General features: G+C 44.3%; 1 protein-coding gene across 2 annotated transcripts in view; it reads left to right on the top strand.

Moving 5' to 3' along the window:
* Positions 1 to 12,228, top strand: part of GFRA1 (GDNF family receptor alpha 1) — a 194,473-nt gene extending 182,245 nt beyond the window's left edge. For both annotated transcript variants that reach the window (XM_019725238.2, XM_074338994.1), the window contains 2 exons: positions 7,740 to 7,793; positions 8,941 to 12,228. In XM_019725238.2, coding sequence (XP_019580797.2) covers positions 7,740 to 7,793; positions 8,941 to 9,096 — 210 coding nt within the window. In that variant the 3' untranslated portion in view covers positions 9,097 to 12,228. The remainder of the gene's footprint in view (positions 1 to 7,739; positions 7,794 to 8,940) is intronic.
* Positions 12,229 to 17,918: the final 5,690 nt, after the last annotated feature.

A 17,918-nucleotide genomic window follows, 5' to 3' on the forward strand; every position in this document is an offset into this window, starting at 1 on the left:
CTTGGCTATAAATATGCGCTCTTGTTCTGGGTAACCTACGAAAATACCTCTGAGCCCACTTAGATCACATACTATAAATAAATCCAATTTCTTGTATCCCCCACTGACCTTTTATCCTTAGGACTTCTAACCAACCGTGCCTCCCTAAATAATTGGCTCTGCCTTGTGTTTAAGCCACGGAGCTCACAAATGGGTGGAAAAATGGCTCTGGCTCTCTTGGGGGTGAGGTTCAGTGAAGGGCTTCTGTCCCCTGCACCCCTCATATTTGAGGCTCAAGAGGAGTTCATCATGGATGAGGCTGTCTAGAGAGGAAGCTTGGGATGGGAAGGGCAGGGGGAGATATTGTGGGAGTTTTCCCCAGAGTGGCTGTCCCTTGCCTGCCCCTCGGCTGCAGGCACCTCAGGTATGACATGAGAGGTGTTCACCTCTGGGCCCCTCAGGGAGGAAAACCCGCCAGGCCGGGCTTGACCTTTGCCTTCTGGCAGAGGTCACATTTGCGCAAGTTGCCCTGGTTTCTGGGGTGAGGCTTGGGAAGACCATGTGCCCGTTGTCAGCCACTCGGTTGGTTTCTAGGCTGCCCTCTCTGCCCTACTGCCCCCTCAGCACCTTCCTTAGGAATCAGGAAGAAATACTTCCACAGGTTGATCTAAGGATTACGGGAGATGATGTGGGCCGTGCCTGGCACAAACTCAATATGCATGGGTTTGGAAGTCGAAGAGACCTCCAGTTCAAATCTCAGTGCAGCCACTCCAACCTGTGGAACTTGGGTAAGTCTCAGCCTCTCAGAACCCCTATTTCCTGTTCTGTACAAAAGGGGAGTGGCCTCCTCAGAAAGTCCTTTCAGTCCTTGGGAGGACTCAGTAAAATGCGGCTGGGATCACTACCAGTGGAGGCTCTTATTACTAGTAATGGTCAGTTATCACTGTGAGCCTACTTGGTTTTCCTCTGTATTCTAGAATATTCTCTGTCTACAAAAAGCACTTTTTTTTTTTTTAAGATTAAAATTTTTTTGCTTTCACCTTGTGTTTTGCAGCACCAAGTGTGCTCCTGAACCAGAGAGTAGAAAAAAGCCCTGGGTCCGTCATGTCTCCAGACGGCGGCGTTTTCTATCAAACCTTAGTTACCACCATAACTCACAGGGCCATTACGGGGCTGCACTCAGCTGCCCATAAATGCACAGGACAATGAGAGTCTTAATAAATATTATCTGATGGTGATGAGGATGCCTGTCGGGTGAGAGGCTTCATGCAGGCCCTTCTCATCAGGGACCACAGTGAATCTTTTCTATTGATCTTGCATTTCTGACTGCACATTTTGAGAAAACAAATGTTAGGGCTGTCCCCCTAGTTGACTTGACACCATTATTACTGAATGTTTGCTCTATAAAACTCTTCCCCCACCCCTCAAACCCATACGTCTTTTACACATTGTTTGGCATAATCTCATTGTTAATTGGGCATAATTTTCTAAAAATACAGCTCACAATTGCTACTTATCTGAATATTTTACTAATTGAGCAAGTTAACCGTGCACAAAAAACATTTTCTGATGTAGTTTGTAACATGTGTTTGCCCCAACTTGGAGAAAAGCAAAATAGCTGTAAGATGACCCTGTGAAGTTGTGGAAAGAAGAAAGGCCAGCTCCAGTGTCGTGTTAGGCTCCCTGTGGTAGACTGTGTCTGCTGCCACTGCTACCTGCCATCCTGCCATTGGTGTTACATTACAGGCGTGGGGCTGCAGGCATCCTTTTTAGGGTGTGCTGGAGACTGACAGGCAAGCCCCAGGGACTGCTTAGCTAATGGAGGACTGTTGATATAGCTTACAGGACTGTATCTCTTTCAGTGCATTAGTTTTTAAATCCAAGGAAACACAGATCATGAGCCAGTTTTACTCAATATCATGTTCATAAGCCAAATTAGCTTGAGCTATTGCATTTTTCCCATTCCTGCTCGAATCCAAGAACGACCAGCACAGGGACCACACAGACGCTAAGAGGTCATCACAGCAGCTTGGATTTTAAAAGGACTTCTACCCAGAGTATCACATTTGATTCTCTCAACTCTGTACTTCCTCAGGAAGGCAGGGGTTCTTGTCATTACAGCTGATGGTTGAAAAGCCAGGACTAGGACCTTCCTAACCTGTGTTCTTTTTATCATATCATATCAATCAAGCCAGTACCAGGAGCAAGTACAAAATCATAAAAGAAACTCTCTTCACTGACCCTCACTTAACCAACTCACCACAGTCGCTAACCTCGCCATTCCTCTGTAAACATCAGATGCCCAAGGCAGACTGAATGCCCAAGCGTTTGGCCTTTCTCCAGCTCACCTCTGCCCCTTGCTCTGTCCACCTGAGAGACAGGCTTAAAAGAGCCACGTACATTTGCTCTCAAACTTGTGTTTAGCGTTGGGCTCACATAACTGAATGAAATATTACATGAATGATTGAAATAAGAGCACAAAAGAAAGCCGAGTTGTTTCCATGAAGACTAAGTTGAATATATTGGAAGAAGCAAACTCCTAAAAAATAAAATGCCTTTGGATTAAGTATGGGTGAGACAACTGTAAAAGACTGAGAAACATTATAAAAATGTAGAAAGTTTCTGCAGATTTGGCTGCGGGTATCAAACAAATGTCACTCCTGTTTTAAAGAAACTAGGACTGGAAATTGTAGACCGTGGATGATAGGGGTAGCTTAACATAAGCCAGGGAACTCCAATCAGCATACTCTTTCTCTAGACCACCATTACTTAGCTTGCAAGCACCAGCAGGCAGCTTCTTTTTTTCTTTTTTTTTTTTTATTGTGCAGAAATTATCAGGCAAATACGTACCCAGTGCACAATAGAATGGTTATATAGTGAGGACTACCCATAAAATCAGGTGTATATCCCCGTACGTCAGGTATATAATGTGTAAACAGGCGGGTTGATTTTATTAACATGCTATGTGAAAAATGCAAACTCTGAAGCAGATTCCCCTCTCTGCTCTGTTATCCTTCAGAATTCGATGCACATCCTTCTCCCTACGTTTTGTCTTATAAGAAAAATGTAAGGTGTGTAGATTTAAATTGAGAAATGGGTTTGAGTTCTGCACTATTTCGGGAAGAAGTCATGTAATGATTTTCCCTCGCAAAGGTCCAATTCATGCTACAGCGGAGACTCGTATGCTAATAAACTGGTATTGACAAGTGTGATAGATGCAGCTCGGTACTTAGCGAGTGCTGGAGAGCAAAGTTGATTGCATTTTACAGTCTGTGTATTTCTCTGTTTATTGCTTGTATTCTGTCATTAAGCAAACAGGTTCCTAATATAGCAAATCTCTCTAATCAGTAAAGCAAGGGAGAAAAGAACCAGAAGCATCATTAATTATGACCATTTGGCTGCAGCCTGGACAGTCTGTTGCTATTGGATTGGGCAACTTCCTCTGGTTTAATTTTCTGGAGGTAGAGCAGAAACTGGCTTTTCTTTTGCATGGAGGAGAGCAGAGAAATGTTCCATGCCTTGATGGTTGACAGCTGCCTAAAAACCCAAGATTAAACATTGGCGTCTCTACAGAAATGGAGTCCTGGGGCAGCAAAGGCCAGGTTCCGAGTGGATGCACTTTGAAACCTCCAATCCCATAGACAGAGCAAGCGTGCTGCTCCAAAGCCTGACCCCCAGTCCCCAAGGCTGGGGAGAGCGTACTGTGGGCAGAACTCTCGTGTGCGTGCTCTGTGGCTGATGGGTGGGCTCGACTAGGAGCTATAAATGATGTGTGTGTGTGTCTGTGTGTTCTACAGGGAAGCTGTGGGCACCTCGGCAGGCTTTCCACATGCTAATCACAGGGGTAAAAGCAGGAGAGTCCTTGGTCTGACTCCAGGTAACAGAGGTTAACAGCCTCTAATGCTTTTATTAACCCTCTAGTGCCAGGGACTGGCGAGATGTGGCCCGACAATTCCAGGACCATGGAAACTCTAGTATGTGATGTGCCTGAACTTGTGGCTTACTGCCAGGGACAGTTTCATAACCCTGCTGGAGGGATAAGGCTTATGAAATGCCCAAAGAACAGGTTCTCTGGATTTCCAGAATGACAGCAAGGCTACTATTTGAGGGTGGGTTTCTCCAGTATCCTTTTCATCTCTCCATTTTCAAGATGAAAACCTCATGGTGCTGTGTTTTGGTGGTGGTGTTCCCTTTAGCTCAGCGTCAGGTAACTTGCCCCATAACGATATAACTGAGAATTGGCTATAATGAAACACTCTTTCATAAAAGAGATTAAATAATTCATTTTCGACATGCTATAACAATGGCTAAAATTGGCTTTTAGAAAAACGAATCCGTTCTCGTCTTCTTTACCCCTCTTTTTAAAGAGACGTCCTATTTTAAAGCCACAAATGGTAAGGTTTCATGTCTAGATAGGTCGGGGCTGGCGTCCCAGCACATCCAGTAATGAGCAGGGCTGTCAGGCTCGCAGATAGGACTTTGAGTGCTGTGCCAGCACTTCCATTGTTACAGCTTTGGTTTTACTGGTTTAGAACTTGGTGATAAAAGGGACTCTTCCAGATTCAAATCTACCTTATAGCTTACAAGATCTAAGACGGGTTTTTATTGTTTGTTTGTTTTTTAAACTTTCCTGGGACTGTTCCAATTTTCAACGGAGATAACATTTAAAGTATGTAAATACCTTTTGCAATGGTTGAAAGAGGGGGACACCCTGTCATTTTATCTGTTAGCATGTACCATCCCTGACTGGCAGACAGTGATAACTTTGATGATGTTTTCAAAAATGCTCAGGATAAAAGCCTTTAAAATGTAGAAGTAACATGTTGCTCAGTCTTCTCAAACGGGCTTTCAGAACCAGATTTTCGTAGGTGGACTCTGGATCGGCATAGGTAGATTTCTGACCTCACTGGTCACTGGCAGGGTCCAGAATGCATACAGGCCTTCTAAGCATGCAGCCAGCTAGACATACACAGGTCTGCTCCTCCACCTGCAGCTGATGAACCTGAGAGGCACTGGGCATCCACCCTAACGATGCTCTCCCTGGAGTTGATACCATTCTGTGTAAGCAGGTCAGACTCACAGACCTTTCTGTGCTCTGTGCTAGATTCAAGTGAAACTCCAGGGCTGCTCTGCTCATGTCTGCAACCAGGTCTCTCGGAGGGAAATTGTGTCAATACAGAGTATTTAAAGGCTGGTGTGGATGGACTGCTAAGCCTCTGGAGTGTTAAATGCTTCTGTGGGTTGGGAAGGTGTTTAACAGGAGAGAGGGCAGTTTCTCAGAGCATCTGGAGGGGCCTGACTACACGTTGTTACTTTTGCTCAGCAGTTCATCCAGTGATGACAACCAGAATGGTCCTCCAGGCAAGATGACCGTGGGGCTGCTGCCTTCAGATTTAGTGGAGCCAGTGGAGTTAGTGGGAGACAAGGCCAGAAATTGACCATTTCCTTTACACAAAGGCCGACAAGATGCCCGCTTTGGAGGAAGACGAGCCCAGAGACTTTACGGACTTAGAGCTGGTCTAAATGCATTTTGCTGTGTGATTGAACAGTTATCTCAGCCCCTCTCAGGTGGAAGGCAAGAACCTAGGGATTTAGGCCCGTGCGTGTCTACCTGGCTGTACACAGTTGAATACTCAGGGACCAATGAGGCCCAGAAGTGTACCCATGCAAATCCAGAGTCCACTTAAGAAATCCTATTAGGCTGGATGACTTTTCAGGTTCTTTGGTGGAAGGCCCTTTTCAATCATTTAATAATAGTGGGCATTACACCAGTACTTCAACAGGTTCCTGAAATGAGAGACGTATAGCTAGCGAGTGTCTCCGATTGTGCATCCAATGAGGAAAAGAGTGCATGCTGGTGCTAATGATACAGAACAAAGTAGGAGGGGGGCCTGCCCGGCCCTTCTAACTCTTAGAGGCCACTGTCATGCCATTTAGCTGTGACCACAAGTACAAAAACAACTTGAAGGTATAATGTGTCCCAGACTAGAAGTCAGGCTGCTCTTCCTTCTCCGCACATTTTAGTGAACTTCTTAGTTATGCAAAGGCCCTTAGCAAAGGTTTATGTCTTTTGTAGATTATGGCCTAGAAAAGAACGGACAGCATGTGATGTTTTAGGGCCATTTTGGTGTCTGGGCACATTTCCAATTTATTTCTTGAACAGAAATAAAACATGTAAAGTTCCACACATTATTCTCCGTAGGTAACAATGCAATGGGCCAGATTTGCTATTAATATAGATTAAAAGTAGGCTTTTGAGTGAGGCTCAATTCCTCCTCCAATTTCCCCTCTGATCTTCTTACACATAACATTTAGTGACCTTTGAACAGCCTGGGGATGCTTCACAGTGTCGTATTCTTGATGCCTGTTTAAAGGTTTCTATTTCATACTCACAGCTGGCATGTGCAAATAGAGGTAAAGATTATGATGCCTCCCAAGTAGGATAATGGCCAATAAATTACTCCTTGGGTGAAGATGCTATCATGTCAGCCTAGTAGGTCTTCAACGGGTTGCAAAAGTCTTCCTACAACAGGTGTCCTGCCCGTGAACATTCACACAGAGCTGATGGCCCAGATACTTGATTCTGATGTGATGCTTAACCAGGGTCATCTCGTTGGTAAACGAGCTCTCTGTCTTTCGCTCCTATGTGGGTGGGTTGGGGAGAGGTCCTGGGAGGGGTTGTGTGGATTTGGGGGCAGGGAGAGCATGAAGAGGCAAGCATGTCAGGATTCCCTGGGAGAAACACAAATGCAGGAAAGGGCTCATTCTCATGCAAGAGTTGTAGAGACCTGGTCTGTATCCTGATTCACAAGTGAATTGCTGTGTGACCTTGGATAAGTCACATCTCTGCACTCTAATTGTTTACCTTTACAAAACAAGAGGGCTGTACTGGGTCAGCAATGAACATTTCCTTCAACTCAATCCTCAGGTAGAAGCCCAGTGAAGACTTATTCTATTGTGAGGACATAAGGAGCTCAAAGCTTTTATAGCTCAGCTCTCTGTAACCTCCCTGGAAGCAGTTTTAAGATTGCTCCATGGGGGATCTCTCGTGCCCTGCGGGGGGACCCATCTGGAAGCTTCCCTGCCTTGTGCCTTAGCTCCCAAACAGTGAGTGGTTTACTCACTAGAGGGCAGCCCCAAGAGCCCAGGGACTACGTTCTTTTGGTCATATCACCATACACCCAGCATTAGAAAATAGCTTGGTGTTTTGTTGACTGGAGCAATGAATAGACAAATGAACAAACAAACGAGCTTCAGGAAGACCTATCTCTGTACGTCTAATAAGTGGGAATTTTTATTACATTTTTATCTCAAAGGCACTTCCTGAAAATTAACACTCAGAAACAGAAACGAGTTCAAATGATAAATGACTTCAAAACTTTGTCTTTAGTAACCTCACCCTGTGCTTCTTCCACTAGCCACATGTACCTACTGAGCCTTTGAAATGGGGCAGGTCTGAATGGAGATGTGCCATGTCAAATTTTGAAGACTTGGTATGAAAAGAATGTGAACTATCTCAATCATTTTTCTATTGATTGCATGTTGAAATGATACATATGTTATTAAAATTAACTTTACCGGTAATCTCTTTACTTACATGGCTACTAGAAAATTTAAAATCATATATGAGGCGGACAGTTGTGGCTTGTACATTTCTGTAAGTGGCATTGCCCTAGACAGTTGATTAAGGGATCATCCGTAATTACTCTTTCCTATTCTGTAGGAGTGATATTTATGTGTGTGTGTTTGTCTCTCCCCAGGCACAGAAGCTGAAATCCAATGTGTCCGGCAGTACACACCTCTGCCTTTCTGATGTGAGTTCTGTTTCTTTCTGGATCTGTCTGCATTTCTCAAGACAGAGCCTTTGGGGCCCTGGGGCAGGGTATGCTGTGAAAGGTTCAAAGACAACAAGGTTTCCCGTCCAGAAAAATGTAAGGCAGCCCCTTACGTCCTTCTTTCCTCAGAACACAGTACAGTCATTGGATCCCAGTCCACAAAGTTAGAACTAAGTGTGGGACGACCCGGGAGCTTCATCTCTGAACCGGACCCAACATGAATACCATTGTCCCAATACAATAGTCACATCAAACCATCAGGCACAGATAACAGCTCTCACTGCTTACCACGTGTCCTCGATCTATAGTTCCTTTAACTGCCATAGCAACCCAGAGGTAGGGAGGGCAGGCCAAGTTACTCTCCCCAATTTACGGGCGAGGAGATGGATGATTCTATCATGATCACAGCTCCTTGTGGTGAGATGCGGCATATGGGATGTCAGTGAGTACTGGGGTGGGGGTGGAATCATGGGTCCTAGGGAAGGACGGCTGTGCTAACTGGACGGCCAGAAACCTGGGTTGTGGTTTGAGCTCTCCTGCTGATGAGCATGACAGGCTCTTTCATCTATAAAATCTGGGGTAGAATAGCCAATGGGAGAAAGGCCACTACTGCCTGCTGTGCTGGCCTCCAGTGTGATTTGTGATCCATCTCTTTATGAACCAGTACTTGCCTGGGCAAGTTTTCTGAGGTGATTCTTCCTGCCCTCCTTCCATGATGGGGAGGGACAGCCGGCATTCCTCCTCAGTCAGTGGTCCCCAGAAGGAAAAGGGTTCCATGTTGCCTAGCTACTGGGGAATCTGGGGGTTGGGGCGGGGATGGAAAATGGAAAGGCTACCGGAGTTCACCTCCCCCCAGCCCCCAAGTGGATATTAAAATCCATAACAAGAAAATGACCAGTTTATCAAAAGTATCTGGTTCTCACCCACATTCATGATCCTTCCCATAAAACTACAAGTCAGTGAACTGAAGTCTCAGTCAATGGTAAAATCCTGGGTCAGCTTTGGGGAGTGGTAGAGCTAGTTGGGGGCGATGGGAGGGCTGGGAGAGAGAAAGAGCGTGGTTAAAATATACTGTCAGAGAATGAATGCATGCAGTGTGTGATAATGAAAACCTTCTTTCTTACAGCGTGATTACGAAAAGGATGGTCTTGCTGGTGCTTCCAGCCACATAACCACAAAATCAATGGCTGCTCCTCCAAGCTGCGGTCTGAGCCCACTGCTGCTTCTGGTGGTAACCGCCCTGTCCACCCTACTATCTGTATCTTTGGCAGACACATTGTAGCTGCATTTGAAACACAATATGGACATATTGTAAGAAAACAAAAACCAAGTTATCTATTTCCTGTCCTCTTGTATATCTGAAATTCCGGTTTTAGGCGCTCAGTTAAGACGTTGCTAAGACAGTTTCATGCAAATGGAACTTTTTTCCCCCCTTTTTTTTTTTTTTTTTAAGAAAGCTTCTTGCGCTCCATAGGGCATCTATGGGATACCCAACGCAGTACTACATTCCAAACTCAAAAGGCTTTGGGATATGTTGTATTGTAAAGGGACCATTTGTAAATTTGGCTGTAAAACAAACGGGGCCATGTTTTTTCGTGATGATGATGATGATTTTTTTTTAACAATTTAACTCTGGCCTTTACTAGCAAGCTAAGGAGTTAGTATTGCTCAAGTATCTTCCATTATTTCATGTAATAGCTTTGATTTCTGATGACATAACTGCAGCCTAACAAGCTTTCTTGTCCCATGTCAAAGATTCTCAAGGGAATCCTGACGGACTTTGTGCAAACGAGCTTGTACCAACCAGTGTTCACCTTTCTACGTGTTCTAGCCTTTTCCGTGCTAATGTTTGTGTTCTGTGAACAGTTCTGCACTCTCCTACGAAACCAAAAGCACCTGTCACATCCAACTCTAGTGTCTGTCTTCTAGTCAAAACAGAGTGTGAATGGGTGTGAAACTTCACAGAACCTTGATCATTGGACGACACTCTCCTAAGCCTTACCCAATGGAGAAGCCCTTAAACTAACAAGAGTCAAGTATAGCTGGAGCGTCACTGTAATACTCTTTCCATGTATGAGGCTATATGTAGAAAAAAAAATTTTACTACTCAATGATTTCCACTATTGGCTTTCTATATTTTGAAAGTAATGATGTTTTCTCCATTTTTTTTTACTGATGATTTCCTACAAAATACATGGAGCTTGTTTTCCTCTCATAAGTAGTATTCGCTCTGATAGTAACTTCACGGATACAGCTCTTCAGAAGCAGTCTCTGCAGAGCCTCCTGCTTGAGCGGAAAGCTCTGTGTCATGTTCCTGTGGACGGGCTGTGGACGGGCAGGAGGAAACAGAGCAGCCAAGCATTGCCTTTTATCATTTCTTGAAACGCAAGCCTGCATACCAGTGAGGAAACTGGCGACCACTTGTAAATGTTTTGTGGTGTCTAATGGCACCCTCACCTGTTGACACAATTCAGTACCTTGGTTTTCACGTTACCTGACAAAGGCGGCTTTGACTGGGACAGGGGACGAGGGCATGCTATCCTCTTCTGAAGCAGATCTGTGCCAGGATACACAGTTCTCTTCTGAGGCATTGTCTTGACTCCCGACTGCGATGGCTTGGCCTCTGTGTAGAGCAGTTTGGCCTGCAGGTCACCAGGAATCTGTTTGCGTCTTGTTCTGTATCCTCCATGATAGACCGTCACTGACTATGCGAAAAAAGAAAGGTTTGTGGATCAAGAAGGCCAATGTTAGGTCTGTGGAGATGAGATGGTTGGCATGGATACACAGAATAGAACAGGACTCTGGATGGAAGGCATCTGGCTTGTTAACTGTGCCTCAGCTTCCATCGTTCTCTTCCTTAAACAAATCGACCCTAAAAGTACACTTTTGAAGTTTGTTTGAAAGGTGAGATTCAGAAGCTAGAGTCACTGAGTGCTGGTAGCCATGTTTCTCCAAAACTGAGTAGGGAAAAGTTTCTTAATTGAGTGCTGGAGGGGGCAGCGGGGTGGGGGCACTAGTTTTCTTACATCAGTAGCTGGCGGAGGAAACCCATGGCACACATGTCATACTGATTCCCTTTTCCCTCTGACGTTTGCCTCGTAAGAAGTAGTCAAATTGCTGGGATGGAAATCTATTAAATCCAAGATGAAGGCGTAGTCTGAGCTGTGTTGGTATTTGAAGTACGTTTCTATCCAAATGTAATACACACAGATGTATAATAACTAAGTCCCAACTTTTTTTTACTTCAAAATGATTTCAAGGGAAATGCATCAAACAAATTTGATTAGTGAAGGTTTCATAAAGACTCTCACTTTGAATAAACCCATTAAATGTGTCAAAATATTTGGAATTCCAGTCATCTATGAAAGCATACCTTTTACAGGGCATACTTTATTTTAATTAAGATATCTCTGTGTATCTACACTGAACTAATTGCATATGGGTCTGACTCTATGAGATCTACTGTAGAAAGCTATTGATTACTTCTGCAGTAAACAGCAGCTCTAATTAGCTTCAGATGACCAAGAGGAAATGGGAGTTATCAGCGCTAACAAGGGTAGCCTTCAGTGAAGAAAGCGTGGATGTACAACACATAAATTAAATTTTGAAAAGCCTCATCTATCACCAACAAAGATCTCATTTTTCTTCAGAGATAGAAGCCTATTAGAGTTACCAAATCCTCAATTCGAAAACAAATTGCTGATTAAATAACCAGGGGGAAGGATGTTCAGTGACAACACATTAGAGAGATTCTTATAACATCATGTCAAGCAAGTGTTTTCTGCCATTCAGTGTGATCTCAATTTAACACAGTGGCCTGAAACACCATCATTTGCCCCAGGACTAAAGCAGACAAGTGACTTAAATCTCTTACCTGTCTGACTTTTCTTTGGCAGTGCTAAAAGCAAAAAGGATTCACTATGTCCTGTCTTTCAGTCCCTGCTTTTAGGGTACCACCGAATACAGGGGCTATCTGCTGAGGCTTGGGCCTCTTGCAGAATGCATCTCATTGTAGTTGTCTTTGACCAAACAAAAACAGTAACTTCTGTTCCTATAGACCATGATGCCCAGATCAGGTCTAGCCATGCCCTACTTATTCCAGAGAAAAAAAGAAAGGCAAGATTGACAACCGGATTAGAAGCACATTCATTCCACTTCGATGTTGAATATCTTTGACGAGTCTATGTTTGTGTATCTTTTTAATAGAGCACATGAAGGAAGAAGGGCACAATAAAGAGAGGGAATTCAGAATGCCACCTGAATATTTATTTTTCCATGTCTGATTTTTTTCAAGCCTCTAGTAGAAAATGTGTAAGTTGAGAATTACATAGGTTATTTTTCATTAAGTATAGCAAACTGTATCCAAAGTGCGATCGGAGTGTGGTTTCCATTAAAATAAATTTGTTTTAAACAACTGTTGATCCTGTAGTGAACAATGTCTTAGAAGCTGTATGTTTGAGTTCATCAAATAACAGAACGCGGCTCCTCCAGAGCTGCTGTGGCCTTTGATACGGTCTGTTTTAAGATGGTTGTTGTCATGCGTACTCTCTGAGGATGGGTCTTCTCCAGCTGCATCCCATTTCCCACCTGCCTCTCTGTACTTTAAATCAGACACTCCCAAACACTCCATCTGCTGAACCACGAAAGTGGGAGAGCAGAAGCATTTCACAGTCAGTGTAAAGTGCTCAGGAAAACGAGATGGAAGAGCCATGGGAGTTAAAATAATTAGCAAATTCTTCTCTTAGAATCCAGCATGAATGTATTACTGTTGTTATTATTTACAAGACAGTGGCCTCAGAGGAGCTGTCTTTTGGAAAATAAGTTTTCATTCATGTAGTCAGACACGTACAGTTTATTTGAGTCAATAAACCGTGGACCAGAAAAGGACTGCTTAAGTGAATTCACATTTTCTAATTCTCTTTCAACGCTGTTTTTGATCTCCTGGATTCATACCCCAGTAGTCTTTGTTACTTTTGCTCTAGACAAAGCAAGTGAGACCCATCTTTTCAAGAAAGACCAAAAAGCAGGGGCAACAGACAAGAGTAAATTACGAATGGCCCAGGCATGGTCACAGCAGAAGGGCTGTGTGCACTGACGTTGGGGCGTTTGGAGAGAGAAGCAAAACCAAGGTGCAAAAAGACGCCACCGGCCTTGGGTGAATGGATCATGCAGTCTGCCAATGTTCCTTACTGATCTGATTAGGGACCGTGTCCTGACAAAACAGCCAGAATTCCTTGAATTAGACAGCAGTGCCTCTGCAGGAAGCAAGCCGGAGCTAATATCTGGGTGACAGAGAGGGAATTTCTTTGTAGAAATTCTGAAACAGTGAAACAGCTGGGAATTTGGTTGGGTACCTGAAGAAGCTACGTTCTTCTCTTATTCCTAAGACAGTCATCTTATGTATAGATCTGACGCCTCTCGACTTGGACTTGGCTTTTAGACTCAAGTGAGTTCTAAGTCTATTGTCTAAAATTCTTCCTGAGGACGACACCTCTGAAATACATTCTCTCTGCAGAGGCCTTAAATCTGTGGGTTTTGCCACTGCCTCCCTCCCAGGATGTATTTAGTGGGACATTGCATTTCGCAAGGATAGTTGTCTTAAGGAATTGGCTGATTGAGTTTCTTTCGTATTGATTACCGATGCCCCTGTCCCGTATTGCCTAAGTATTTAACAGGGGCCCTTCCCATCAGTTCTTCATCCTAATCACCCTAAATTTAGTCCTACCCAAATTAATTTTTGTTCCATCAGATGCTTATTTTACACATAAGCATGGCTTTTTGAAGAGGGAGAAGCCTCTCTCAGGAGCCAGGTGACCTGAAGATGATGCTAATCCCCGAGTAGGAAGTTCGACCATCCAGCCGTCCCCTGAGCTCCCTCTTCTTAGCTTAGTCTCGGCTGCGGCATCCTCCCCAGGCATCCTCCCCAGGCATCCCTTTGTTGCTCCCAGGGCTCTCTGGTGAGCTCCTCCTCCGTCCTGGACACAGCATGGACTGGTCAGTGGGAGGTGCCACCTGCACTTCTGATTGTTCTGAGACCCAGCCCAGAGGGGTGGGGAAGCCCCACAAACCCTGTTTCAATAAACTGCCTGCAGAGAACTGCTGCCTGCTACCAGTCATTGAGGTCTCAGCCCCCTGAGGTCTCCAGGCTCATTTGACCAGTGCAGCTGCGACTTCGGCTGTCTGCCTCTGGCAGGTGCCAATATCAGCATCTTGTCCCACTGCCATGGGGAGTTTATTTTTGCTCAAGGGCAGCTGCCAAGTCCAGCACCAGTATCAATAGAAGGTTTTCTCTGATTTTCTTCTCTTCATCCCAGGCTGGGCTTTCTTACCAATCCCCATTTTTATTTTGTAGGAAGTGCCAAGTGACTGGCCAGAGACCATTAGCCCCTGTCTTTGTTTTAACATCTCTTCCCATTCACCCAGCCTGATCCATGGCAGGTACTTACACAATGCTGGGAGGATGAAAAATTGGAACATTGAAGGGTTTCATTCTATAAGATAGCAGAGGACTGGTGGTCCATTTGCATAGTCTTGCTGACACCCAGCTGTTACATATGACACTGAAGGTGTCCTGATGAGGTTATTGAGGGTGACCTGGGCGGAGGGGGTGCAAGAAAACATGAGATTCAAAGCAGCTTTAAATCTGCCCACTGTGTTTCCTGATGAGAGATGAAAAACTAGCATTTGTCCCCAGGAAGAGCTGAGCATGACCAGAAAGTCCCAGAAAGGATGGGGTGGACTAATTACATGGGAAGTTAGCCAGCGAGTCTGCTGGCATTTTAATTTGCCTCAAGTGCAGGATGCTAGCAAGAAAGATGGACCACTGCACCGGTCCCAGACCAACCCCAGGGATGGCATCTGAGATGCAAACACAGGTGCTTATCATTTGGGCACATTCACTGAACATCTACTCTCGCTGAATGAACCATCATTTGGAGCTAAAGCTCCCCCGAGAGTAACTTGAGAGTGTAGGGCCCTCTGACAGCAGCTTAGAGAAACACCCATCTTTTCCAGATTGGCAGAATCCTTGACTTTGCTATCCTTTGGAGAGTCTACATTCTCATTATAAATAGTCCCCGATGTTGTTTTTCAGGCTTAGTCTCTAAGAAGTAAGTCCCAGTCCATATGCCTACAGCATCCCACCCAGATGCACCATATGGAGAAGGCACACAGACTCACCCTTGTTCTGAGCCTAAAAGGCTGCCACAGAGAACCAAATGGGGTTGCCTTCTGAGCCTCAGCGGGCCGTGAGCGTGGCCAGGTGGGCACGCCAATGAACTATCCCAACTGTCAGGTACCAATTGGGTGCGAACAGGAGACCCCAGAACTGCTTTAACCAAGCAAAGCAAGCAGTCAGCAATGCTGATTCAAAACAGCACAACTTTCAATGCGCAGTGACCCCTGATGCCTGCCAAACATGACGTACGTCATAAGACAAAAGTAGGATGGAGAATTGGAACAACCAGTGGATGTCCTAGGTGTAGGAAACGCAGGGCTGTTACAAGTGGGTAAAGATGTGTCATCCATCACAGAGGCTGGGCCAGGGTGTCTGTCTCAGGTACAGCTGAAGATGCTCTGGGCCTTCCGGGCTATGCTGCACTTGAGGCTCCATGGATAAAGCTCCCTGTCTTTCCGTGTCACAAATGCTGCCAAGCATGATCCAGCATTATCTTCCGGGTGTGCAAAGAGTGCTTGATCTAGGTTTTAGTTTTTGATATTTTAGCTTTAGCTAAGGGCATATCTGAAATGTGGGGGGAAAAGAGAATGGCAAACGTAGAAGCAAATCACAAATTGCCCTGCCTTATTTGGCTGTGGTCTAACAGTAATCAGATATTTCTGACATGCTTTTTCTGGATTCAGAAATCGCTGACCTCAGAGGGTTGAAGACATGGTTTCAGAAACTTGAAATCCAGGGCCTTAGAGTTCTCCTAATTATCTGCCTTTTCTTCTCTCTTTGTCCCCCAAGGGAGGGAGGAGGGAAACACTTCTCACCACAGTTTGCTTTAAAGAGTTTTCTCATCTCCTGTGCATTATCCCTTGATATTGAAATTATTTTCTCTTGTTTAATCCAACTCCTGCTGAGAAGCTGTGTGAGATTTAGGATGTGGGGTTTTTTGCTGTAGTCTTTTTGGATGGCGCTGCATTTTTTACTCTTAACCCAAGGGTATCTCTTAGCTCATGTTCATTCTGTTTTCTGCAGGTTAACAATACAGGTGGAATAAACTAAGGATTTTGTTTTTTAGCATAGTTTTAGAATTCTGCCCTGGGAGAGGGGTTCAGACAACAAAGCCTCATCAGAGCTGGGGTGACGGGTAGAGTGGGCATCATTGAAACCTCCTGTGAGGAGAGGGTACAGACGAATGACTTCCCCTCTGGGTTCCATTTTATATTGCATTTCCTGAGTTTTCTTTCCACTTGTAGAAGCGAATACATTTATGCTGTCGTCTTGTGTATCTGCTTTCCTAAGGAACCTGGGTGTTCTCCCGGGGTCATTCCCACACAGCTTCCTCACACAGCTGTTTGCAGTATGTTTTGGCCAGCACCCAGGGAGGATAGTCCACATGTAGAAGTGCAGATTTTGCTCTTTGGACTTTGGAAGTGGTTTTGTGACGTTTGAATTTTCTGTTTGCATTTGCTCGAGCCCTACAGAATGTACGTATGTAGTTCCCTCAGCCACCCTCCACCCAGAATATCCTAATAAACATTGTTTTCTTTTTTTAAAAAACAAAGAAACAATTATTATGGTGTGTTTTTCTTGTATTGTAATTCATTGGGAAAGGATCTTGAAGTCTACAAACACGGAGATCCCCAGTGTCAAGATATTGGGGTTTTTACAGCAGAGAAGATACGATTACCAAGAACTGAGTGTGGCTGACAGGTGCATTTAGGGGACGTTGTTGTTGCAGGGGTGTGTGTGTGTCGGGTGGGGGAACAGTATGGAATGACAGGGGTGTATCTGGTCCTGTACACTGTGGGATATTAAGGAGCGTCCCTGGTCTCTACCTACTAGATGCCAGTAGCAACCCCCTCCCAAGACATTGTCTACCCTCTGGGAGGGGGAAGGCAGCAAAATTCCCCTTGTTCAGAGCCAGTTTTAGACCCAGTCTAATAGTTCCCATATGCAGGGAGCCAGCTGCCAGTGTAGGGCCACACCTGACATTTTATCTCTTCAACTTGGTAGTATAATGAGAGGGTAGGGTTTGTGGGTTCTCTAGATAAAACATATACCGTGTTTCCTCGAAAATAAGACCAGGTCTTATATTAATTTTTGCTCCAAAAGACACATTAGGGCTTATTTTCCGGGGATGTCATCCTGAGAAATCATGCTAGGGCTTATTTTCTGGTGAGGTCTTATTTTCAGGGAAACATGGCATGTATTGAATTATTTGTATAAACTTACAAATAATTAATATTTTGATAAAAGGTAAAAGACTTCAAGTGGTTCATTTTCCTTATTTCTGGCATCTAGTTCAGAGCCTGGCAAAGAAGAATCACTTCACATCACACGAGGCCAGATTTTATCCATTAGAATTAGAGGATGTGAAGAAAAGGGAACCCTCATGCACTGTTGGTGGGATTGCAGATGGTGCAGCCACTGTGGAAAACAGTATGGAGGTATCTCAAAAATCTGAAAATGGAACTACCTTATGATCCAGCAATTCCACTCCTAGGTATCTATCAGGAGAAATCTAAAACTCTAATCCAAAACAAATATGCACCCCTATGTTTATTGCAGCTCTATACACAATAGCCAAGACATGGAAACAACCGAAATGCCCGTCGGTAGACGATTGGATTAAGAAACTGTGGTACATTAATACAATGGAGTATTATGAAGCCACAAAGAAGAATGAAATCTTACCATTTGCAACAATATGGATGGACCTAGAGAACATTATGTTAAATGAAATAAGTCAGACAGAGAAAGACAAATACCATATGAGCTCACTTATATGTGGAATATAAAGAATAAATGAATGAACTAATAAAAAAAAAAGAATTAGCATTGTGATTGTGGTGGCTCAAAAACATGACTTCCCCCACGTCCCTGGGGAAGTTACCAAACAGGAAATTGTCATACCTTATCACTTCCAGGACATTTTA

This window comes from Rhinolophus sinicus, linkage group LG07 (genome assembly GCF_036562045.2).
Source record: "Rhinolophus sinicus isolate RSC01 linkage group LG07, ASM3656204v1, whole genome shotgun sequence".
NCBI classification, from domain to species: domain Eukaryota; kingdom Metazoa; phylum Chordata; class Mammalia; order Chiroptera; family Rhinolophidae; genus Rhinolophus; species Rhinolophus sinicus.